Source organism: Macaca mulatta, chromosome 15, assembly GCF_049350105.2.
Source record: "Macaca mulatta isolate MMU2019108-1 chromosome 15, T2T-MMU8v2.0, whole genome shotgun sequence".
Classification (NCBI taxonomy): domain Eukaryota; kingdom Metazoa; phylum Chordata; class Mammalia; order Primates; family Cercopithecidae; genus Macaca; species Macaca mulatta.
In genome coordinates, this window is record NC_133420.1 from 46,979,710 (window position 1) to 47,004,256 (window position 24,547).

At 40.6% G+C, this 24,547-nt stretch overlaps 1 protein-coding gene across 7 annotated transcripts in view; it reads left to right on the forward strand.

Annotated features, from left to right (window-relative positions):
* Window positions 1-24,547, forward strand: part of ECPAS (Ecm29 proteasome adaptor and scaffold) — a 125,407-nt gene that overhangs the window by 83,031 nt on the left and 17,829 nt on the right. For all 7 annotated transcript variants that reach the window (XM_077968343.1, XM_028834989.2, XM_015117110.3 and 4 more), the window contains 11 exons: window positions 6,255-6,378; window positions 9,056-9,201; window positions 9,621-9,675; window positions 10,475-10,589; window positions 11,547-11,615; window positions 13,271-13,388; window positions 13,657-13,824; window positions 17,963-18,042; window positions 18,971-19,076; window positions 19,830-19,877; window positions 21,078-21,199. In XM_077968343.1, the coding sequence (XP_077824469.1) occupies window positions 6,255-6,378; window positions 9,056-9,201; window positions 9,621-9,675; window positions 10,475-10,589; window positions 11,547-11,615; window positions 13,271-13,388; window positions 13,657-13,824; window positions 17,963-18,042; window positions 18,971-19,076; window positions 19,830-19,877; window positions 21,078-21,199 (1,151 nt within the window). The remainder of the gene's footprint in view (window positions 1-6,254; window positions 6,379-9,055; window positions 9,202-9,620; window positions 9,676-10,474; window positions 10,590-11,546; window positions 11,616-13,270; window positions 13,389-13,656; window positions 13,825-17,962; window positions 18,043-18,970; window positions 19,077-19,829; window positions 19,878-21,077; window positions 21,200-24,547) is intronic.

The window sequence follows — 24,547 nt, forward strand, 5'->3', positions numbered from 1 at the left end:
CTTCTTGGTCTTTGACCTTCTTTTCCCTGGGTGTTCGTCTTTTTCTATGTTCTGAAAGTTCTCTGTTGATTATTTCTTTGAATAAACTTTCTACACCTGTTTCTTTCTCTATTTCCTCTTTAAGGCAAATAACTCTTAGCCTCTTTGAAGCTGTTTTCCAGATCTTGTAAGTGTATCTCATTCTTCTGCATTTTTCTCCTCTGACTGTGAGTTTTCAAATAGCCTGTGTTAGAGCTCATTAATTCTTTCTTCTACTTGATCGTTTCTACTGTTGAGACACACCGAAGTATTTTTCAGTCATCCATTACATTTTTTCAGCTCTAAGATTTGATTTTTTCCTCCATTTTAATCTCTTTGCTAAATTTCTCTTAAAAGTTTCTGAATTCCTTCTCCATGTTTTCTTGAAGTTGTTGAGCATTCTTAAAACAGCTATCTTGAATTCCCTGTCTGAGAGGTCACATATCTACACCACTCCAGAATTGGTCACTGGTGCCTGCTTATTTAGTCTGTTTGTTTAGCGTGAATGTTTTTTAAAACATGTTTTCTCAAATGTCCTTGATGCTTGTGAACATTCATCAGTGTTTGGGCATTGAAGAGTAAATATTTATTCCAGTCTTCACAGTCTGGCCTTGTTTGTACCTGTCCTTCAGAGGGCCTTCCAAGAATTCAAATATGACTGAGTGTTGAGTTCCCTAAGCCTGTGGTCACTGCAGTCATTTCAGCACTAGAGGGCACCCTCAGCCCAGGTGTGCTGCAGCTCTTACAGACACCTAGATACGCAGCATTGATGGACTTGGGGAAGATAAGGGAGCATTCTCTGGGTTCCCAGGCAAAGTTTCTTGCCCTCTTTCCTCTCTTTCCCCCAGATAGAGGGAGTGTCTCTCCACGATGAGCTGCCTGAAGTTAGGGGAGGGGTAATGTGGGCACTCCTGTGGCCACAGCAGCTAGCACCATGCTGAGTTGCTCCCAAAGCCCATGGCCTCCCAGACCAGCACAGTACCAGGGCTCACCGAAGACCTGTGACCACCTGACTGCCGCTGATGCTTTTTCAAAGATGAGGCCGTTCTAGTCAGCAGGTGTTGGAGCCAACCAGGACTTGGGACTTAGGTTGTTCGTGGCACACAAGCAGATTCCTTTCTTGCCTGGGGTGAGTCTAGAAGTGCTCTTCCACAGGAACATCCTGGAAATGGGGCCTTCAGACTCTGCCTGGTGCTTTGTTTTACTATTGGTGGGCTGGTGCCTGGTTACGAGAAAAAGTCGCCTGTATTCTTGCTTTTCCTCCCTCCAAGTGTGGCCTAGCTGCTGGTGAAATTTATTTGGGGACCTGAGGCCATTTTAGTCAACTGACTTGGGTTCCTCTCACTGAAGAAACTGATTTCCCTCTGGCCCAGGTTTGGTCTAAGTGCTGCCTCCTTGGGCACTGGCAGAATTCTGCCTGATGCTGTGACAGGGTGGCACTGAGTTGCAATGCAAAGTATCACACTCCCTTTGCTGTCATTCACCCAAGCATACAGGTTCTCTTTCCAAGCTGGAGGTGTAGGCAATGTGTTCTTCCCACACTGTTCAGCGCGTCTCCTCTTGTTAGTCTGCTGAAGCTGGGTACTGTGATCTGTCACCTGATTTAGTTTTTATGAAGGTGCTTTTTTGGTGGACAGTTCAGTTTGATGTTCCTGCATTAGATGGGGAGGGGATGAGGTTCTGTTGGGCTTTTTTTTTTTTTTTTTTTTTTTCAGTTTTAAGTTTTTGTAGGTACATGGTGAGTGTATATGTTTATGGGGTACACGAGATGTTTTGATACAGACATGCAATGCTTAATAATCACACCATGGAGAATAGGATATCCATCCCCTTAAGCATTTATCTTTTGAGTTGCAAACAATCCTATTATATTCTTTTAGTTATTTTTAAATGTACAATGAAATTATTGTTGACTATAGCCACACTAGTTTGCTGTCAAAGAGTAGTAGTTCTCGTTCATTCTTTTTTTTTTTTGAAACAGAGTCTCACTCTATTGCCCAGGCGGGAGTGCAATGGTGCAATCTCAGCTCACTACAACTTCCACTTCCTGGGTTCAAGCGATTCTCCTGCCTCAGCCAAGTAGCTGGCATTACAGGCGCACACCACCATGCCCAGCTAATTTTTGTATTTTTAATAGAGGCAGGGTTTCACCATGTTGGCCAGGCTGATCTTGAACTCCTGACCTCAGGTAATCCACCCACGTTGGCCTCCCACAGTGCTGGAATTACAGGTATGAGCCAGTGCACCCGGCCTGAATTCATTCTTTCTAATTTTTTGTACCTGTTAACCATTTCCACCTCCCCCTGTTCAGCCACTTTGTCCTTCCGCCTGCTCCCTCTTGTAACTTTTTATTATAGGAAATTTCAAACATATGCAAAAATAGAATAATAATATAATGAATCCCCATGTATCTGTTCTTATTTTCTCTATTGAACCCCCCCTTTATGGAATATTTACAGCAATGTCCAGATAGTATATTATTCATAAATGTAGCTATGGAGTTTTGTTTTTTGTTTTTAATGCCAGCTGTGATGTTATTAATTACAGGAAACATGCAAAAACAGGTAAAATGAACCTCTAATAAGGATTATGTTGAAATACCTTTTTTCAGCTTGAAATTGCCAAGAAAAGCTTTTAACCAGGGAAGCTGTAGGGCTAAAGCCTTTAAATCTTTTTTCCTCAGACTAGGAAGCATGTGGCATTAGTACTTGAAGCCTCATCACTAGAGCATTTGTTGATTGGTGTAGGAAAGTCTCAGCTGTTGTCTTTAGGCTTTGAAGAGTAGCGTGTTCATAGCCCTCACATGCTCTCTGTTCATTCCCTTATTTCTCCTATTCCTCCTAAATTTCTTCTGGTTCACAGTAAAAAGTGGAAAATGCAGGTCTAGGTAGTTACATGTTGGGTCAGTGATTCCTACTAGTGAATCATGTCAACATTTCTGAATAAAATTTTAAAACATTTGAGTGGGTACTATATAGAATTTTCAAATGTTTGACTTTTGAAATGCTTTCAAACTTACAGTGAAGCTGTAAGAATAGTGTAAAGAACTCCTGTGTGCCCTTTATCCACATTTACCAAATTTTAACATTTCATGTATGCTTTATTATTATTTTTTCTGAGCCATTTAAAAGTAACATCAAGATATAAAATTTAAGAGTGCAAAAAGTTAAATAATTGTTAAATGTTAATAAAATATAATGGCTACTATTTATTGTGGAATAACCACAATCAAGCATACTATACAGTCGTTTTATGTATGTTAACCCCATTTAATTCTTTTTTTTTTTTTTCCTCATTTAATTCTTAAAGCCTAATGCTGTGGATGATGATATTATGCTCCTTTTACAAATGAAGTTTTTGAGGCTCATAGAAGTTTAAATGAGGGTATTCTGAGACTTTGCTGAAGTTGCTTATCAGCTTAAGGAGATTCTGGGGTGAGACAATGGGGTTTTCTAACTATACAATCATGTCATCTGCAAACAGGGACAATTTGACTTCCCCTTTTCCTAATTGAATACCCCTTATTTCTTTCTCCTGCGTGATTGCCCTGGCCAGAACTTCCAGCACTCTGTTGAATAGGAGTGGTGAGAGAGGGCATCCCTGTCTTGTGCCGGTTTTCAAAGGGAATGCTTCTAGTTTTTGCCCGTTCAGTATGATATTGGTTGTGGGTTTGTCATAAATAGCTCTCATTATTTTGAGATACATCCCATCAATATGTAATTTATTGAGAGTTTTTAGCATGAAGGGCTGTTGAATTTTGTCAAAGGCCTTTTCTGCGTGTGTTGAGATAATCATGTGGTTTTTGTCTTTGGTTCTGTTTGTGTGCTGGATTACATTTATTGATTTGCATCTGTTGAACCAGCCTTGCATCCCAGTGATGAAGCCCACTTGATCATGGTGGATAAGCTTTTTGATGTGCTGCTGGATTCGCTTTGCCAGTATTTTATTAAGGATTTTTGCATCAATGTTCATTAGGGATATTGGTCTAAAATTCTCTTTTTTTGTTGTGTCTCTGCCAGGCTTTGGTATCAGGATGATGTTGGCCTCATAAAATGAGTTAGCAGGATTCCCTCTTTTTCTATTGTTTGGAATAGTTTTAGAAGGAGTGGTACCAGCTCCTCTTTGTACCTCTGGTAGAATTCGGCTGTGGATCCGTCTGGTCCTGGACTTTTTTTGGTTGGTAGGCTATTAATTATTGCCTTAATTTCAGAGCCTGTTACCGGTCTATTCAGGGATTCAACTTCTTCCTGGTTTAGTCTTGGGAGGGTGTATGTGTCCAGGAATTTATCCATTTCTTCTAGATTTTCTAGTTCATTTGCATAGAGGTGTTTATAGTATTTCTGTGGGATTGGTGGTGATATCCCCTTTATCATTTTTTGTTGCGTCTATTTGATTCTTCTCTCTTTTCTTCTTTATTAGTCCTGCTAGCAGTCTATCAATTTTGTTGATCTTTTCAAAAAACCAGCTCCTGGATTCCTTGATTTTTTTGAAGGGTTTTTTGTGTCTCTATTTCCTTCAGTTCTGCTCTGATCTTAGCTGCTGGCCTTTGAATGTGTTTGCTCTTGCTTCTCTAGTTCTTTTTTTTTTTTTTTTTTGAGACGGAGTCTTGCTTTGTCGCCCAGGCTGTAGTGCAGTGGCCGGATCTCAGCTCACTACAAGCTCCGCCTCCCGGGTTCACGCCATTCTCCTGCCTCAGCCTCCCAAGTAGCTGGGACTACAGGCGCCCGCCACCTCGCCCGGCTAGTTTTTTGTATTTTTAAGTAGAGACGGGGTTTCACTGTGTTAGCCAGGATGGTCTTGATCTGCTGACCTTGTGATCCACCCGTCTCGGCCTCCCAAAGTGCTGCTGGGATTACAGGCTTGAGCCACCGCGCCCAGCCCTCTAGTTCTTTTAATTGTGATGTTAGGGTATCAATTTTAGATCTTTCCTGCTTTCTTTTGTGGGCATTTAGTGCTATAAATTTCACTCTACACACTGCTTTAAATGTGTCCCAGAGATTCTGGTATGTTGTGTCGTTGTTCTCATTGGTTTCAAAGAACATCTTTATTTCTGCCTTCATTTTGTTATGTACCCAGTAGTCATTCAGGAGCAGGTTGTTCAGTTTCCATGTAGTTGAGCGGTTTTGAGTGAGTTTCTTAGTCCTGAGTTCTAGTTTGATTGCACTGTGGTCTCAGCGTGGTGGCTCAAGCCTGTAGTCCCAGCACTTTGGGAGGCCGAGACGGGCGGATCACAAGGTCAGGAGATCCAGACCATCCTGGCTAACACGGCGAAACCCCGTCTCTACTAAAAACACAAAAAATTAGCCGGGCGAGGTGGCGGCGCCTGTGGTCCCAGCTACTCGGGAGGCTGAGGCAGGAGAATGGCGGGAACCCGGGAGGCGGAGCTTGCAGTGAGCTGAGATCTGGCCACTGCACTCCAGCCTGGGCGACAGAGCGAGACTCCGTCTAAAAAAAAAAAAAAAAAAAAAAATTAAGAAAATGTGGCACATATATACCATGGAATACTATGCAGCCATAAAAAAGGATGAGTTCATGTCCTTTGTAGGGACATGGATGAAGGGGGAAACCATCATTCTCAGCAAACTATCATAAGGACAAAAAATCAAATACTGCATGTGCTCACTCATAGATGGGAATTGAACAATGAGAATGCTTGGACACAGGAAGGGGAACATCACACACCTGGGCCTCTCTTGGGGTGAGGGGAACGGGGAGGGATAGCATTAGGAGATACACCTAATGTAAATGATGAGTTAATGGGTACAGCACATCAACATGGCACATGTATACATATGTAACAAACCTGCATGTTGTGCACATGTACCCTAGAACTTATAATAATAATTTAAAAAGTTTAAATAAGGGTATATAGCTGGTGAAAGATGGCTAGAATTTATATTGAGACTTACATGGCTTCAAAGTTGATGGGATTTTCTAAGTCTTCCTTAGGTGAACCATATTATGCTTCCAGAAATCATAAATCACTGCTTAGTGGTTCTCTACTGAGGGTGAGGAGGGCAGCAAAGACTTTGAAAAATATCTTCAAAGGATTCTTATATCCTCCACTCCCTCACCCTCCCTGGCCTTTGAGCCATTGAATTAACCGAAAGCAAGCTAGGGCAAAGAGTGAAAACAAAACATGCTGAGAAACACACTTTTAAGCAGGCTTTCTGTAGAAATGGATGGTTTTGGGAAATGTGTTTTCTCATTCATGGCTTTTACTTCCTTCGTTACAGGCCAAGCAGATAGAACTTCAGTTCACTATTGGCGAAGCCATTACCAGCGCTGCAATAGGAACTAGTTCTGTGGCTGCCCGAGATGCCTGGCTAGTGACTGAAGAGGAATATACTCCTCCTGCTGGTACTAAATATTCAGCTAATCAATTTATAATTGTCAAGTAACCCTTTTTTGTTCTTGTTATTACATTTGAGGCAAAACCATTATACATTCCATATTACTTTTTTCAAATATTTATATCTGTTTTACCAGTTTCATTCAGTCAAGAAAAATAGTTGGGTGAAGAAGACAGCATGAGGCTGGGCACAGTGGCTCATGCCTGTAATCTCAGCAATTTGAGAGGCCGAGGTGAGCGAATCACCTGAGGTCAGGAGTTAGAGACCAGCCCAGCCAACATGGTGAAACCCCGTCTCTACTAAAAATAGAAAACTTACCTGGGCGTGGTGGCACAAGCCTGTAATCCCAGCTACTTGGGAGGCTGAGGCATGAGAATTTCTTGAACCTGGCAGGTAGAGGTTGCAAGTGAGCTGAGATCATGCTACTACACTCGATCCTGGCCAACAGAGTAAGACTCCGTCTCAAAAAAAGAAAAAAAAAAGGCAGCATGAAATTAGTAACTTATTTTTCTGACCCTTTGGCAAGCAAGCAGGGGAGTCAGCTCTGGATCACCTTGAAGCTTGTGCTCTTTTCATGAGGATTTATGTATTTAGCCAGTTTCAGAATTCAAGGTATAGTTGTTTCCAGATGATGTGTCCTTTAATCCCTTATTACATAAGTGCCTTCTGCTAGCGTTCCATATAGTGGCAGCATATAGTTGAGGGAACATGTGGTTTCTGACTTTATGTTTTATATATTATGATTTCAAATTTATTGTGGTTTGATTTGAATTTGGAATTGAAAATATATTTTAGTATTTGAGCTAGAATAAAAAAAAATTTAAACAGAAGGAAAAGTCACCAAGTTTTTATATTTTATTCTCTCAATTGAGGAAATTAAAAGATAGTATTCTCGTGGTAACATTTTATTGTATATTGTGTTCCATCATGAATAATGCATTAATTTAGTTATTGCACTTAGTGTTACAGTTAACACTTCACTCCACGTTAATGCGTTCACTTATTATTTCATTAGCCACCATAAAGAGATTTAAAGGAAATAGAAAAACACACTTTTGCTTGCACTGTAATGAGAACTGTGGATTGACAGAAGCTGAATCCGAGTCAGTTCTTTGAGGTTTTTCTTTGAACACACGTGGAGCAAGGCAAGGAGCACTTTGTATAGAAGGAAGACGGTAAGGAAGGAAAGCGACATTGTTAGCAAGAAAACAACCAAACCTGAAGTGGGAATTTTCAGGTTGCATGTGAGAGGTGGTAACAGAGGCTTGACAGCAGGGAGGGCTCACACTGAGGAGTGGGTTTGCTGTGAGAGGCATGTTTCTGACTCCATGGGTTTTTACATAGTGACTTAACAAGTAAAGGTTAATAGAGAGGTATCTATGCCAGTCTTCATTCTCTGAACTCTTGTATTGCCTCAAACTCTTCTTGGAAGATTGCATCCTGCTTGGCTTTTTACTCATCCACAGGAATCTCAGATTGTCCATTCAATGTTGAAGTTCTATTTTTGTCTGTTTTGGGAAAGGAGAACATAAAATATTGTGGAGAAGGGAGGGTTGATGAATCTTTGATGTGAATTTTGATCATGCGTGTTCTATGTCATTCTCATCTGAGTGCTACTCGGCCTTTGGATGTTGTTGTTGGTTACAGTGTACCAATCTTGCTGTGAGTAGAATGAACAGCATTTGAGAAGCCAGTTAGGGCCCAGGTCTTAGCCATCTTAACATCTGTACATATTATCCCAGGCATGTTATGGGAATCTAGTAAGGACTTGTTGGTTTTGTAATTGTAGTTACCCAGATAGCAGAACTGCTGGCAGCTAGAGTTGTGGTTATGGGAATTAAAAGAAGGGATTCTGACTCTGAGAACTGGAGTAATGTGATCAGCGAGGAACTGTGAAGGGATGAGGGGTGGAGGGGAATTAACCATGTCATGTACTGCCAATATATCAACTAAGGTGAGAAATGAGAACGTAGCAACAGGAAAGTCATTCGTGATTTCTATGACTAATTTCTATGGAGAAGAGAAGGTAAAAGGCTGATTTGGAGTGGGCTCAAGGAAAGAGAAGAGCAAAGTTTGAACATGAGTTTGAACAACTGTTTTGAAGGGTCTTAATGTAAATCAGTGGTTTGTCACTGGAGGAGTGAGATTTTTGCCCCACAGGGGACATTTGGTGATGTCTAGACACTGGGGAGGGTGGGTGCCACTGGTCTCTAGTGGGTGAAGGCACAGGATGCTGCTAGACATCCTGCAGTATATAGCACAGCTCTGTATAATAAAAAATTATCCAGCTACAATGTCAGTAGTGTTGAGCTTGAGAAACCCTGCAGTAATAAAGGAAAGGAGAAAAACAGTATGGTAGCTGGAGGAGGAAAGTAAGTGCAAAAGAAGTTTGTTTTTAGATGGAAGATGAGAAACGTCTAGTAGACAAAGAAAAATTGCTAAAGAGTAGGGATAAGTTTTCATTCTCAGGAACTAAAAAGTTACTCGAGTATCTTTGAAATGTAATTTTGTTTACACTAGGTTCTAGAGTGAATAATTATTGATTCCTTCAGCAACTTTAAACACCTTAGTCATTTAGATTTTAATATAGGATTGTTATGCAAATGTTGATTTCAATTCAATTTTTTCAGGAAACTATGTTGAATTATTTTAATTCTTTGTTATTTTTTTTTGCTTTTCCCCAGGAGCCAAAGTGAATGATGTGGTTCCATGGGTGTTGGATGTGATTTTAAATAAACATATCATCAGCCCCAACCCACATGTGAGGCAAGCAGCCTGCATCTGGCTCCTTTCCCTTGTGAGGAAGCTAAGTACCCACAAAGAAGTGAAGGTGAGCCATGCTGTCTGTGGTCAGCCCTGTTGGAAACCAGTTTTATAAGTAGCAAGGAAAGCATATGAGGGTGAAGGTCATTAACCAATAGTAGGTATTTTGAAATACATTGTACATGAAGGAATGAAGAATGGTGGCCTGATATAGGCTAGAAGATGATTCTAGACTTGAAGGTATAAAGTCAGAAGTGCTTGAGATGGGGAAGCTCAGTTAGGGCAATGGTCAGCTTGCGTGTGTTAGACTACCTGTAAGTGGTGCAGCTCCAGGTGATTTGGGCCACCTATAAAGATGAGAGCAAAACAGCGATTGTAACTGGCTTGGATAATAAGACTACAAATTTTGTGCACGGTGAGAGCAAGACTCTTACTCTCTCAAAGAGGTAGAGTTTCAGTGTTCTAATGCCTTTTTTCTTCTTTCAGTCTCATCTTAAAGAAATTCAAAGTGCGTTTGTTTCAGTTCTATCAGAAAATGATGGTAGGTTGTTGGTTAATATTTGATTTCTAAACTTTATTGAACTTGTGTTTTAAATGTTGAAAAACCTGGATTAATGAACATAAAAGAAAACTTTCTTGAGCTGTGTAATCAAAACAATTATTAAACCTTATTTGTTAGCAGTAAGGATAAGCGTTATGTTAATGGCTTGGAAACCAAAATTTCTAGTTAGGATATAGGAAACTTAGATTCTTTTTTATTTATTGGTTTATACGTTAGAACATATTCCTCAACTCTGCATTTTAAAATGGAGCCGAGGCCTTCTTTAGTATCTCTCATAATAGCTTTTTTCTACCTCTGGTTACTTTTCCTCTCTGATTTAAGCTAGGAGAGAGTGAACGTATATGTGTTAAATCTTTCAGTAGTAGCTTTGTTTTATAACTTGTTTTAAACATATGGACTTGTATTGACTTTTAAAAGTTAGGTCTGAGTGTATTGAGATCTTGTGAGGCTGTTTTATCTCTGATGTGTATGACTTATAGCCCGTGGATGATCTGTCACTGCACTGTCCAGTGACACTGTATAGGTCCATCAGTATTGTCTAGGTTTGTGAACTGGATCTTCTGTGAATGTGGTTCTCATTTACAGTAACTTATGTATGGTGCCATGTCCACTGAAATGATTTATTATTATTTTTAATAAAATAGGCATGTTGATTCTGTTTTTATATCTTTACTTTGATATCATTTTGGGTCAGTGTTAACTTTTTAAAGCTTTTGATTTCATAGCAAGCAGACAAAATTTTTTTAAAGTAATACAATCTTGTCTGACTTTCTTGTAGAACTTAGCCAAGATGTTGCATCAAAGGGCCTTGGGTTGGTTTATGAACTAGGCAATGAACAAGATCAACAGGAATTGGTTTCTACACTTGTAGAAACACTTATGACTGGCAAAAGGTATGGTGAACTTGAAAATTTTAGATTCAAGCCCATAGAGGAAGTCTATACACATAGTGAGAATATGCTGGAGAAGGAAGATTCAGCTTTCCATTTTTTCGTTTATGAAGCTTTTTCTAAATTGCAAGTCCGTAATTGTTGTGCTGTGGATAGCACAATTATTCCAGTGTATACTGTTAACTTTAGGAGCATGCCACTAGGTCAAGCTTTGAAAGTTTAATGATCTCAGACAATTAATGTATTGGATTAGAAAAATGCCTTAATTACTGTTGGCTAAATGGAAGTTAAGATACGGAGAAGAAGCTTGCATATCATTCATAGTCTAATCTGTGAAGAGTGTGAGGGGAAATCATCTGTGTTAAGGGATTGCTGCTTTATGTTTCCTCCCTTGTAGGAAGGATAGTTTTTCATGTGCTACCACATTTAATCCAGGGGAAATTATGTGAAATGTCTTTTTCATCTGTTAATTTGTTCATTCTGGATTCATTTTACAAAATTTGCAGCCTCATGGAAAGGACTTTTTTTTTTTTTTTGGTCTTTCTGTGACGGAGTCTTGCTCTGTTGCCTAGGCTGGAGTGCAGTGGCCTGATCTCGGCTCACTGCAGCCTCTGCCTCCCTGGTTCAAGCGATTCTCCTGCCTCAGCCTCCTGAGTAGCTGGGACTACAGGCGTGTGCCACCATGCCCGGCTAATTTTTTGTATTTTTAGTAGAGATGGGGTTTCACTGTATTAGCCAGGATGGCCTCGAACTCCTGACCTAGTGATCTGCCCACCTTGGCCCCCCAAAGTGCTGAGATTACAGGCATGAGCCACCGCACTCGACCGGAAAAGACTTTTATATCTTATGCACAGTAAATGCTTGATAGGAAGTTTTATCACTTTGTAAATGAATTGCATTGGCTAGTTGAATGTTGGTGTGAAAAGCTTGAAGCTTATTGAAATTCTTATTTTGGTTTAGAGTTAAACATGAAGTTTCTGGAGAGACAGTGGTATTTCAAGGGGGAGCTCTTGGCAAAACGCCAGATGGGTAAGTACGCTAAATCCATTGAATGGTAAACATCTTTAAATATATATATATATGTGTGTTTATTAGTCTGGTAAATACAGCAGTGATGAAGTTGATTTTCACCCGCTTAGGAAATGTTATCTATTGGTGGAAGAAGAAAACTTATATGGAAAAAAGACTGATGTCTTTTTTTTTTTTTTTTTTTTTTGAGATGGAGCCTCACTCTTGTTGCCCAGGCTGGAGTGCAGTGGCTTAATCTTGGCTCACTACAACCTCCCCTTCCTGCGTTCAAGCGATTCTCCTACCTCAGCCTCCTAAGTAACTGAGATTACAGGTGCCTGCCACCACGCCTAATTTTTGTGTTTTATTAGAGATGGGGGTTTCACCATGATGGTCAGGCTGCTGTCGAACTCCTGACCTCAAGTGATTCACCCACCTTGGCCTCCCAAAGTTCTGGGATTACAGGTGTGAGCCACCGCGCCTTGCAGGCTGATGTCTTAATGAGTGTCCTGGGAAACAAACTCTGAGATAGAAATTTCTGTGTGGAAAATTTACTGGGGAGTGCTCTAGGGATCACTGTGGGGACATGAGGAAGCAGGATAGGACCTATGACTGAGGGAAGGCTGAACTGCTGCCATCGTTTCAGTGGATACCAGCCTCTTGAGGAGCTCTGAGCTGGCGTGGGTGGCCTTTCGGAGTTGTTCTGCTTTGAGGCATGAAGCCTGGCCCTTTATGTCCCCTCAGTGACCAGCCATTGGTGGTGGGCTGCTGCATGGGAGCCCATGATGTTGGGCTCTCAGGGCAGTTGGGGAAGACTGACTAGGCCAAGAGGTCAGCTCTCAGGCAGCTGAGTCCTGCGGAACACTGGAAGCGTAGCTAGGCGCACCCACTGCCACTTGTTTTTGGGTGGGTGTAATTCTTTATCTTAGAGGTCACTACTTTAGCATTTAAAATAAATTTCTTGAGCTTGACCTCCTTTATTTTATCATGCTTTATTTCTGTGGATCGTTAGGCAAATCTTTGCTGGTTGCAGGGCCTTGCTGTGGTGTCCCACACGAGCCTGCTTCATTGTTGTCTGCAACTGGAGAAAGCTGCAGTTTGTTCTGTCGTTGACGTTCCCCTACAGTACACTGTTATCACATCAAAAGTTGTTTTCATTCTACTTATTCTCCTTGTAGACTCCTTCTAAGTTTTTAAAAAAGTGCTTACATTTTACAAAATAACATAAAACGATTAGATATATTTGTTCAGAGGAAAGTTAACAAGACTCAAGTTAATCAGGGTTAGAGTGGTCTAGCTTAGAAAAGACTTAGGGAAGACAGATGTCGTCTTCACATGACTCTCTTATGATCATGTGAGATTATGCATAACATAATGGAGAATTAATGAGTTGCATCCCCAGGTGGTGAGGGGACCACTTCTATGGACTTAGAGGTGCATTTAGGTCATTTATCAGCAGCAATGTAGAGGAGCTTAGGAATTGCTGATAGTTGAATTAGGTGACTTTTTATATTCTTCCCAACCTGTTTTCTGTCTCCATGGTGATAAGATAACTCAATATTAGAAACTGAGTGAAAATTTGATTTTAATATGTCCTAGTAATATTGATGATGTAATTTTTTAGGCTGGAGAGAGAGAAGTATATTATTGCCTACCTCTTTTTCTTTGTTTCCAAGTCAGGGCCTTTCTACCTACAAGGAACTTTGTTCTCTGGCAAGTGATCTTAGCCAGCCAGATCTGGTGTATAAATTTATGAATTTAGCCAACCATCATGCAATGTGGAACTCTAGGAAGGTAAGTTGCTATCACTGGACAATTATTATTATTTTTTCCTGCAAACCAAACATGCTACATTGGCAGACAGTGGCAAATGATATACAGTGCATTTTGTGAAAGTATGTGCCTGATGAGAAAGCTGAACCCCGCATAGCTACTATTGATTGGAAAGCCCAATAAATCAGGCTGTATTTAGGCATAAGTTTGGGAGGGAGAATTTTTTGCTGTGTTAATATTTTACTATAATGGGTGCATCTGAGTCACTTCAGCCTATTATTATTTTTAGGGTGCTGCTTTTGGTTTTAATGTAATTGCTACCAGAGCTGGAGAGCAGCTGGCTCCTTTTCTGCCTCAGCTAGTTCCTCGACTTTATCGTTACCAGTTTGATCCCAACCTTGGCATTCGACAGGCCATGACAAGTATTTGGAATGCGTTGGTCACTGACAAATCCATGGTAAGTGTCTGTGAACCGTGTGTTAGGAAAACACTGTAGATTGTCCAAGGTCATGCATGGGATTTAAACCCAGTGCCCATCTTCCTTTCTACTTTTTATACTTACTTGTTTAAACAAGCAAATTGTCTTTCATTCCATGCTTTCTTCCTACTTTCAAGGTATCAAAGATGTGTATGGCAACATTTATTAAAATCTCCAAAATGGAAACCATCTAAATGTCCGCTGGGAAGATGGTTAAGGAAATGATCATATATTCACACGAATGGAATAGTAAACGTGGAGAGGGATGATTGACGCAGTGGAGAGTGGGTTGTGGCCCCACCTCCAGCGAATTCAGTTAGGTGGGGAGACATACATGGAAGCAGGCAGTTGCCATTTTGTTTTCTCTGTTGGTGTCCTCTCATCTGGCTGTTAATCATGTTCCATCCCACTTTTAGATACTAAGATTTCTCAGGGCTTGTCTCTGAGTATCTTTTTGTTCTCTGAGCTTTCTCTGTATCAATCAGTTCCAAGGCATATAAATGTCATCTTTATTGTGAAAGTTCCCAATCTTATAGTTTTGGTCCAGATGTCACTTGCACTTTAGACTTGTATATGTAACTGTTTACTTGACATTTTCACTTCAGTGTTGTTTCAGAATACCATAAACCCAACGTGCCCAGAATAGGACTTAAAAAATAACCTTCCCCCTCTATTCTCACTGTTCACCTATTTGCCCAAGCCAGAAAACTTGGTGTCATACTTTATTTTGGGCTGTGTCTCACCACTACCCCCAATTGAATCTAGTAGCAAATTCTGTTGATTCTGCTTCCAAAGTATTCCTTGAATCCACTCTCTTCTTTCCCTAATTCTTTCCCGATGAACAGGTCATCATCGTCTTTTTTTTTCCTCTTTGCCTTTCTTCATTTAATTATCTACATAGTAGCAAAAGTGATTTTTAAAAATGAAAATTAGATTGTGCCATTTTGGATTAAGATCCTTTAGTAGCTTTACAGCCTCACTTTAAATAAATTCCATGATCCTTACTATATCTTACAAGTCCCTGCCCGTAATGTGGCCCCTTCCTGTCTCACCTGTCTGGTACTAGGCTGAATATGTTTCTATTCATGGTGGTAGGTACTTGAGGGTTCAGCTTTGAAGACTCAGTGAGTTTTGCTTGCTCCAGGAGAACATGTGGCACTTCTGGGTCAGCCAAGATCTAATAGGCCAATGGGCTTTGTAGGTCTGAGCTCAGGATACAGGCCTAGACCCTTGAGACATGAGTGTCATCTCTGTGAGTGAAAGGATTAAGCCACAAGTGTGGATGAGATCATCCATGGAGAATGTTGAGAGAAGCAGACATAGGAGGACATCAGTTTGTTATTTACCTCTTTGTCTTGGTTTTCTTACATGTAAGTAAGGATAACAAAACCTTTCCTACCTATAAAAGTGGAAAAGCCATAAATTTTTGAGAATGTCAGCATTGGTATAAAAGTGATTCTACCATTATTTTCTCATTATTACCAAGTTGCTAAGTGTATATCAAAACAGCACAGAGGCTTAAAAAGTAAAACTCATCTTTCATTCTGAACAGTCATGAACCAGGCACTGGGTAAGGTACTGGGGATAAAAAGATGAGTAAGACACTGTCCCTCAATAACTGCACTGATAATGAGTGAGACACTGTCCCTCAACTAACTGCACTGATGATGAGACTGTGCCCCTCAGTAACTGCACTGATGATGAGTGAGATTCTGTCCCTCAACTAACTGCACTGATGATGAGTGAGACTCTGTCCCTCAGTAACTGCACTGATGATGAGTGAGACTCTGTCCCTCAGTAACTGCACTGATGATGAGTGAGACTCTGTCCCTCAGTAACTGCACTGATGATGAGTGAGACTCTGTCCCTCAGTAACTGCACTGATGAGTGAGACTCTTTCCCTCAGTAACTGCACTGATGATGAGTGAGACTCTGTCCCTCAGTAACTGCACTGATGATGAGTGAGACTCTGTCCCTCAGTAACTGCACTGATGATGACACTGTGTCCCTCAATAACTGCACTGATGATGAGTGAGACTCTGTCCCTCAGTAACTGCACTGATGATGAGACTGTGTCCCTCAGTAACTGCACTGATGATGATGAGACTGTGTCCCTCAGTAACTGCACTGATGATGATGAGACTCTGTCCCTCAGTAACTGCACTGATGATGAGTGAGACACTGTCCCTCAGTAACTGCACTGATGATGAGTGAGACTCTTTCCCTCAGTAACTGCACTGATGATGAGTGAGACTCTTTCCCTCAGTAACTGCACTGATGATGAGTGAGACTCTGTCCCTCCGTAACTGCACTGATGATGAGACTGTGTCCCTCAATAACTGCACTGATGATGATGAGACTCTGTCCCTCAGTAACTGCACTGATGATGAGTGAGACTCTGTCCCTCAGTAACTGCACTGATGATGAGACTGTGTCCCTCAGTAACTGCACTGATGATGAGTGAGACTCTGTCCCTCAGTAACTGCACTGATGATGAGTGAGACTCTGTCCCTCAGTAACTGCACTGATGATGAGTGAGACTGTGTACCTCAGTAACTGCACTGATGATGAGACTGTGTCCCTCAATAACTGCACTGATGATGATGAGACTCTGTCCCTCAGTAACTGCACTGATGATGAGACTGTGTCCCTCCGTAACTGCACTGATGATGAGACTGTGTCCCTCAGTAACTGCACTGATGATGAGACTGTGTCCCTCAGTAACTCCACTGATGATGATGAGACTGTGTCCCTCAGTAACTGCACTGATGATGAGACTCTGTCCCTCAGTAACTGCACTGATGATGAGTGAGACTCTGTCCCTCAGTAACTGCACTGATGATGAGTGAGACTCTGTCCCTCAGTAACTGCACTGATGATGAGTGAGACTGTGTACCTCAGTAACTGCACTGATGATGAGACTGTGTCCCTCAATAACTGCACTGATGATGATGAGACCCTGTCCCTCAGTAACTGCACTGATGATGAGACTGTGTCCCTCCGTAACTGCACTGATGATGAGACTGTGTCCCTCAGTAACTGCACTGATGATGAGTGAGACTCTGTCCCTCAGTAACTGCACTGATGATGATGAGACTGTGTCCCTCAATAACTGCACTGATGATGAGTGAGACTCTGTCCCTCCGTAACTGCACTGATGATGAGACTGTGTCCCTCCGTAACTGCACTGATGATGAGACTGTGTCCCTCAGTAACTGCACTGATGATGAGACTGTGTCCCTCAGTAACTGCACTGATGATGATGAGACTGTGTCCCTCAGTAACTGCACTGATGATGAGACTCTGTCCCTCAGTAACTGCACTGATGATGAGACTCTGTCCCTCAGTAACTGCACTGATGATGAGTGAGACTCTGTCCCTCAGTAACTGCACTGATGATGAGACTGTGTCCCTCAGTAACTGCACTGATGATGAGTGAGACTCTTTCCCTCAGTAACTGCACTGATGATGAGTGAGACTCTGTCCCTCGGTAACTGCACTGATGATGTGAGACTCTGTCCCTCAGTAACTCCACTGTCCTGTGCAGTAACTGCACCTGACCCCCTTGAGGGTCTCCAGTATAGTGGAACAGTGCAGTTATTGAATGGTTTTGTGTGATGCTCCTTCAGAAGGTGCTACGGGAGCAGAGAGGAGAGTACCCAAGCCAGTCTTCTCTGAGAAAGAACGGCTAATATGAACCTTGAGGGACAAGTAGGAGTTAGCCAAGCAATTAGGACCTGGGAAGGGGATTGTAGGTAGAGGTGGCATGTGCCAAGGAATGGAGGTGAGACAGAATATGGTACTTTTGGGTCTGGATGAGTCATGGAAGGCTTTGTGTGCACTTTGTGTGAAGCCCGCGTGATTGGACTTCATTCTTATGCACTGAGGAAAATAAGAGCATCAAATGTACATTTTAGAATGATCACCTGGCAGCTTTATAGCGACCAAAAGTGGGAAGAGGTTTGTGGGCTGAGTGGCCTAGAGAGACATGGAGGCTGTAAAATACAGAAACATGGGCAGTGTGGGTTACATGTGGTTAACCAGTGTGGTTAAGAGTTGAATAATTTGATTATTGATGGATTTTGCATTTTAAATTTTATCCTTTTGCTTTCCTTAGGTGGATAAATATTTGAAAGAAATTCTTCAAGATTTGGTTAAGAACCTTACAAGCAATATGTGGCGAGTTCGAGAATCCAGGTACTATTTTTAGGAATATAAGTTTAGTCAAATAAAACCGAATTTTTTTCCCTTCAGAATTTCCAGGTTTTATACTTTGTGCAAAAGGAATAAATTAAAACTACTAAAAAGCTGGCCGGGTGTGGTGGCTCACACCTGTGATCCTGGCATTTGGGGAGGCCGAGGTGGGTGGATCACCTGAGATGAGGAGTTCAAGACCAGCATGGGCAACATGGTGAAACCCCGTCTCTACTAAAAATACAAACATCAGCTGGGCCCAGTGGCGTGCCTGTAATCCCAGCTACTCGGGAGACTGAGGCAGGAGAATCGTTTGACCCCAGGAGGCAGAGGTTGCAGTGAGCCGAGATCGCGCCACTGCACTCTAGCCTGGGCGACAGAGTGAGACTCTGTCTCGAAACAAAACAAAACAAAAAACTACTAAAAAGCATATTTCTTGTTGGCTACATTAGGTAGTTATTTTTCTTTAACTATTTAAGCTTTGGTTAAAGATTTTCCTAAATTGTCATAGTTTATATAAGTATGAAATCAAAGAAGTTGAAGATTACCTGTTAAATTGTTAGATACCGAGATATATTTTTGTACTGTCATGACTTTATAGGTTAGAATTTCTGTATACAAATTACATTCATTCAGTGCCCATTATGTACGTGGCAGTGTGCTAGGCCCTGGGGGCACACTGGTGAATAAAAAACGATGTGTCATCTCAAAGGGATTGTATTGTAGTTGTGGGAAACAAACATTTTATACTTGTAAATTCTATATATATATGGTATATTTGAGGGACCTGGAGAGAAGTCATTGCTGTTTTGGGGTGAGGGGATGAGAACTCGAATTAGAGGCAGAATCTGTTTTCTTTTTTAGTGTAAACGTTTCATAGTAAAATACTGACCTTCTTCTTCATATGTTGAAATGAAATTTTAATTTTCAGCTGTTTAGCTTTGAATGATTTATTGAGAGGAAGACCCTTAGATGACATCATTGATAAACTTCCAGAAATTTGGGAAACGCTTTTTAGAGTACAAGATGATATCAAGGTATTATAGAAATAAATCAGCATTTATACATACAAAAAGTTAAATTGGAATTATTAAAATATTTACGTTGTATATGTCAAAATTCCATTTCCAGGTAGAGACCAATGTTTTCCCCCAAAGTTTCGGTCTTAATGTGTCTGTGAAGTTGCAAGGTTGGGTATCCTTAGATCTAAATTAAATAGACTTGAAAAAAAGGTGGCTGTATACCTTCTTTCAGTAGAGATCACATGATTCTGTTGGATTAGGGACAAATAACAGTTTTGAATATAGTAACAGTATTTTGATCAGTTCTGTAAATGGGTTTAATTATTCTCAAATAATGTGACCAATTCCTCTGAATTTTTCTTGGGCAATCTTAATTTTAGGTATTTTTGATATTTTACTATTAAAATTAGGCACTTCAGTTTTACCTTTCTTTTTTATTTATTGGAGGATTTTAAGTGTTTCAGAATTCTCACATAGATCTTTACGTATTTACTTTTATAATACATTTAGTTTCTCAACTGTTAATGGCTAAATTTATTAAGGTCAAAATAGGTTACAGTTAATGTTGAAAAATTAGTAGTATGGCATGGTAATGTGTTCCTTGATGGGCAGGGAGTCTAATGAGATACCAATTTTTTTTAACCTAATATGAAATGTAAGATTTTCCACCAATCTCTATAGGCTCTGAGGCAATTAAATTGCAAATTGTAGAGTAGATTATAGTGAAACTCTCTAACTTGTATGATCTCACACTTTTGTCATTTTTAGGAATCTGTACGAAAAGCAGCAGAACTAGCTCTGAAAACTCTGAGCAAGGTGAAAACTCCTATCTTAAATTGGGAATGGAGTGGGGCAGAGTTCTGGGTGACCATGACAATGATTTACTTACTGTCATAGGAAGTGACATGTAGTTGCAGTATAATTGGCTTCCTGTTGTAGTTCACTACTCTTAGAATGAATGAGAAAGTGAGTGCTGTAAACACTGTAATGCTGGTATGTTGAACAGAGTATACTTGTGGTCTCTTTAAATGGTGAAATTAAGATAAAACTTTGACTTAACCCTGAAGAGCACGTCACTCAGATCAAGCAACACCTGTCTTTTCTCTTGCTTTTGCTATGTTTACATATAAAGCTACCTTTCATATCTGTGAGGTTGGAAAGCTTTTTGAAACTAAATTATCTCCCACTTGAACTTGATTTTGTGATATATCAGGAACTTTACATTCTAGTTGCACAAACCTTGCCATAGGTCACAGAAATAGTAAAACCAGGTTTTAAATATAGGTGTTTTCTTGTTTCAGGTGTGATCTTGACCACTATATTGTGTGTGACCTGACGTTACTGATGATGATGATGATGATGATGATGATGATGATAACACTTCGAAACTTCTTTAATTTTTTTTTTTAATTTTTTTTTGTTTTTTGGAGACAAGGTCTCACTCTGTTACCCAGGCTGGTATGCAGTGCTGTGATCACAACTCACTGCAGTCTCGACCTCTCGGGCTCAGGTGATCCTCCCACCTCAGCGTCCTGGAGAGCTGGGACCACAGGTGTATGCCACCATGACTGGCTAATTTTTCATATTTTTTGTAGAGACAGGGTCTCTTCATGTTGCCCAGGCTGGTCTCAAACTTCTGGGCTCAAGCAATGCGCCTGCCTTGGCCTCCCGAAGTGTTGAGTTTATAGGTGTGAGCTACTGCACCCAGCCCTAAACCTTCTTTAGAGTGCTTTCTTACATATTTTCTCATTTGATCATCATCTATTTTGTTCTGTATTTCACAAATTGGAGGACCAGTGCTTAGACAGTGAAATGTATTACTAGATTTTCTGTTTAGTTCTCGGCAGACCTAAGACTCAATCTCAGATCTCATTCCTCTGTGTCTCTGTAGTGTCAGAGAAAGTAGATTCACTTATTCTTCTCTGTAGATATGTGAAGTAGAAAGTCTTTTGTCAGATGAATGCTTTATTGGATGAGCGGTCACTTTCACTAACGTCCATGCTCTTTGTATGTGAGGTCTGTGTGAAAATGTGTGACCCTGCCAAAGGAGCAGCTGGCCAGAGAACCATCGCTGCCCTTCTGCCTTGCCTTCTGGACAAAGGAATGATGAGCCCCGTGACGGAAGTTCGAGCCCTCAGGTGTGCATCCGTTGATGAAATGAATGTATTGGATTTGCTCAGTTCCTAGAAATCGTGTTTCTTTCAAGGTTAGATTCTGGAAAATAATGGAGAAAGAGGTTTAGGAGAATGACCCTTGGGTCATTTGTGAAAACTTGTGAGACAGAATATTTTCACAGAAACATTCTCGTGAGACCTTGCTTTTGCCCAGCATTCTGAGTCAAGCATGTTTTTCTGTTGTCATCAGCCTCTGCTCCCAACAAGCACATCTTCCTGTTACACTGCAGGTCCTCAGGAGCGTGCTGGTTCATGATAATATTTAGTAATATTTCACACATTATTAGATTTAAGACAAGCTGTTTACCCCCTGCAATGATAAAATATTCAAAAAAATGTACTTACACTTTTAGATATAATATATGGCTACTTTAAGTTAAAACCAATAGTGTAGGATTCTAGTTTGTATGTTTTGTTTGTTTTTAAACTACAGTGCTGTCTAGGAACTTTATCTGTTCCATTTTTATTTCACTCTTAAAAGTAGAACAAATTACTAATAATAGTGCCAGCAGTATTTCATGGCAAGTAGATAGTTGATGAGAGAAAGTTTTTTTTAGAAGGACTCACCTAACAACTGCAAAGGCAGATGCAACTAAGAGTATCACTTTGGCTGGGCACGGTGGCTCATGCCTGTAATCCCAGCACTTTGGGAGGCCGAGGTGGGCAGATCACCTGAGGTCAGGAGTTCGAGACCAACCTGGCCAACATGGAGAAACCCTGTCTCTGCTAAAAATACAAAAAAAATTAGCCAGGTGTGGTGGCGCATGCATGTAATCCCAGCTACTTGGGAGGCTGAGGCAGGAGAATAGCTTGAACCTGGGAGGCGGAGGTTGTGGTAAGCTCAGATCGCACCATTGCACTCCAGCCTGGGCAACAAGAGTGAAACTCCATCTCATACACACACAAAAAAGTATCACTTTTTGCTCTGCTCAGTAAAATCTAAGTAGTGATCATTAGATGCCCCTAAATCCACTGGGTGAATGGCTGACGAGAACTTTATAATGATTCAGGGCAACCAGACCTGAACTTACCAATCACTCCTCACAGCACAAAAAGACAACCAGTGCATCGTGATGTGATGGAATAGGACACACACAGCATTGCCTAGGAAGGATTCTGTGTGTGTGTGTGTGTGTGTGTGTGTGTTTACAAAATTGAATGTGGACTCAGTTTAGCCTGTAGATCTGTACAGGGGAGAGAGGAACATGTTAAATGACCTGACTGGAATACAGTCGAGGACAAATAAGAAAAAAAGAGGAGAGTGGAGACTGTTAAAAAAATTAGGAAATGCAGTAGATTGCAATGTATAAGTGGGCTTGGATCCTGATTCTAGCATGCCAACTGTTTAAGAAGCTAATGAAACAGAGAAATTTGGATACTTGATATGGAAAAATCATTAATATTTTTAAAGTGTGAAAATGGTATTATGATTATAATAAAGAACCTTTGTCTTTTAGATATTCATAGTGAAGTTTAGTTAAGGGATATGCTTTCCAATGCAGTCACGCGTCACTTAGTGAATAGGATACTTCTGAGATGTGTCATTAGGTGATTTCATGGGTGTGCAAACATTAACATGAAGTTGGAAAAATGGTACAGTTAGATTGCTTGATGCAGGGTTGCCACAAATCTGTTCACTTCATGTCTATGTCACATTTTGGTAATTCTTAACAGTATTTCATACTTTGCATTATTGTTATATCTGTTTTGGTGGTCTGTGATCAGTGATGTTTGATGTTACTTTTGTAATTGTTTTGGAGTTGTATGAACTACACACATTTAAGATGGTGAACTTAATTGATCAATGTTGTGTGTGTCCTGATTGCTCCACTGAACAGCTGTTCCCCATCTCTCTCCCACTTCTCAAGTGTCTTACTCCCTGAGACACAACAATATTGGAATTGGCTAATTAATAACCCCACAATGCCCTCTGTCTAAATGAAGGGAAGAGTTGCCTGTCTCTCACTTTAAATAGAAAGCTAGAAATGATTAAGCTTAGTGAGGAAGGAATGTTGAAAGCTGAGATAGACTGAAAGCTAGGCCTCTTGTGCCAAACAGCCAAGTTGGGAATGTAAAGGAAATGTTCTTAAAGGAAGTTTAAAGTGCTATGTCAGCCAACACACAAATGATAAGAAAGCAAAACAGCCTTTTGCTAACAGGGAGAAAGTTTGAATATTCTGGATAGAAGATCAAATCAGCCACAAAATTCCCTTCAGCCAAAGCCTAATCCAGAGCAAGGCCCTAACTCTTCAATTCTGTGAAGTCTAAGAGAAGTAAGGAAGGTGCAGAAGAAAAGTTGGAAGCTAGCACAGGTTGGTTCATGAGGTTTAAGGAAAGAAGCTGTCTTCGTAACATAAAGATGCAAGGTGAAGCAGCAATTGCTGATATAGAAGCTGCGGCAGATTACCCAGAAGATCTAGCTACGATCACTGATAAAGATGTCTACACTCAACAACAGATTTTCAATGGAGATGAAACAGCCTTCTGTTGGCAAAAGATACCTTGTAGGAGTTTCATAGCTAGAGAGAAGTCAGTGCCTGGCTGCAACGCTTCAAAGGCCAGGCCAACTGTCTTGTTAGGGGCTAATGGAGCTGGTGACTAAGTTGAAGCCAGAGCTCATTTACCATTCTGAAAAATCCTAAAGCCGTAAGAATTCTGCTAAATCTGCTCTGTGATCTAGAAATGGAACAACACAGTCTGGATTACAGCTTATCTGTTACAGCATGGTTTACTGAGTATTTTTAGTCCACTGTTGAAGTCTACTGCTCAAAAAAAAAAAAAAAAGAAAAAAGAAAAAACCAACCAAACAAAAAAAACAAAAAACAAATATTCCTTTCAAAATATTACTGCTCATTGACAATGTGCCTGCTCACCCAAGAGCTCTGATAGAGAGGTACAAGGAAATGAATGTTTTCATGGCTGTTAACGTAACATCCATTCCGAAGCCCATGGATCAAGGTGTAATTTCAACTTTCAAGTCTTACTATTCAAGAAGTATATTTTGTAAGGCTAGAGCTGCCATTGTTAGTGATTCCTCTGATGGATCTGGGCAAAGTAAATTGAAAACCTTCTGGAAAGGGTTTATCATTGTAGGTTAAGAACATTCATGATTCATGGGAGGAGGTCAAAATGTCATTAATAGGAGTTCGGAAAAAGTTGATTCCAACTTTCATGGGTAACTTTGAGGAGTTCAAGATGTCAGTGGAGGAAGTCACTGCATACATGGTGGAAATAGTAAGAAAACTAGAATTAGAAGTGGGGCCTGAAGATGTGACTAAATTGTTGCAATCTCCTGATGAAACTTGAACAGAA